Below are 686 nucleotides of genomic sequence, written 5' to 3'. Positions count from 1 at the left end.
CCACAATTGCTCAAGGTCCCATCACTTTCAGCACGAGGAGCCCTGGGTCACGGAGGACACCCCTCGCTACAACCGGAGGGGGGAAACCTGGAACTCGTCCTCATCGCTCTCCATCCCCCTTACGCCGAGAAACATCCTCAAGTTCTTCCCTTTCGACGACCGCCGCTCCTACTACAACGCAGACTCAAGGACGTACGACGACCTCTCCGTCAGCGGTGGTCCGGCCTATCAGTCCCCGAGGATTTTTGTCTCCAATTCGAATCAGGAAGTCCTCATTAACGACATCGGAAGTCGTTCTCCAGAGGGGTTGATGGATGAGTCGCCCTATTACATGCCAGGTTCCTCGGGGTCGTCCGAATACTCTCCTGCAAGTCATGCTGTGTCGTTCCCGGGGTCAGCCTCACAAACACGCAGATTGAACCTCACGTGTTTGGCCAATGTCGGGGGCCTAGTGTACAGGACAACAACTGTTTCGCTCGTCTCTTTCCCCACGGAAATACACTATACTAGCATCACCAGAGGAGCCGTCAGTTCAGGTGAGGACTTTTATAAAAATGTGATGATGGGTAGATGCTGAATTAATGAATAACGAGTTTATTGAATCAGTAACTGGACTGAATGCGAAATCTATTGTTAAGTATATAATAAACTTCATCAAAAGTCAAAGTTATGAATGAATATTTATT

The 686-nt window shown here is 49.3% G+C and overlaps 1 protein-coding gene across 1 annotated transcript in view; it reads left to right on the top strand.

Annotated features, from left to right (window-relative positions):
* The window catches only part of LOC119592081, a gene marked incomplete at its 5' end in the record, with an annotated part of 3,675 nt that overhangs the window by 1,455 nt on the left and 1,534 nt on the right, over nucleotides 1-686 (top strand). Inside the window, 1 exon segment of the mRNA XM_037940896.1 lies at nucleotides 32-536. Within this exon segment, the coding sequence (XP_037796824.1) occupies nucleotides 32-536 (505 nt within the window).

Source organism: Penaeus monodon, chromosome 29 (genome assembly GCF_015228065.2).
Source record: "Penaeus monodon isolate SGIC_2016 chromosome 29, NSTDA_Pmon_1, whole genome shotgun sequence".
NCBI classification, from domain to species: Eukaryota; Metazoa; Arthropoda; class Malacostraca; order Decapoda; family Penaeidae; genus Penaeus; species Penaeus monodon.
The sequence above is the reverse complement of the archived record's forward strand: the minus strand, read 5'-3'. Positions and strand labels throughout refer to the sequence as shown.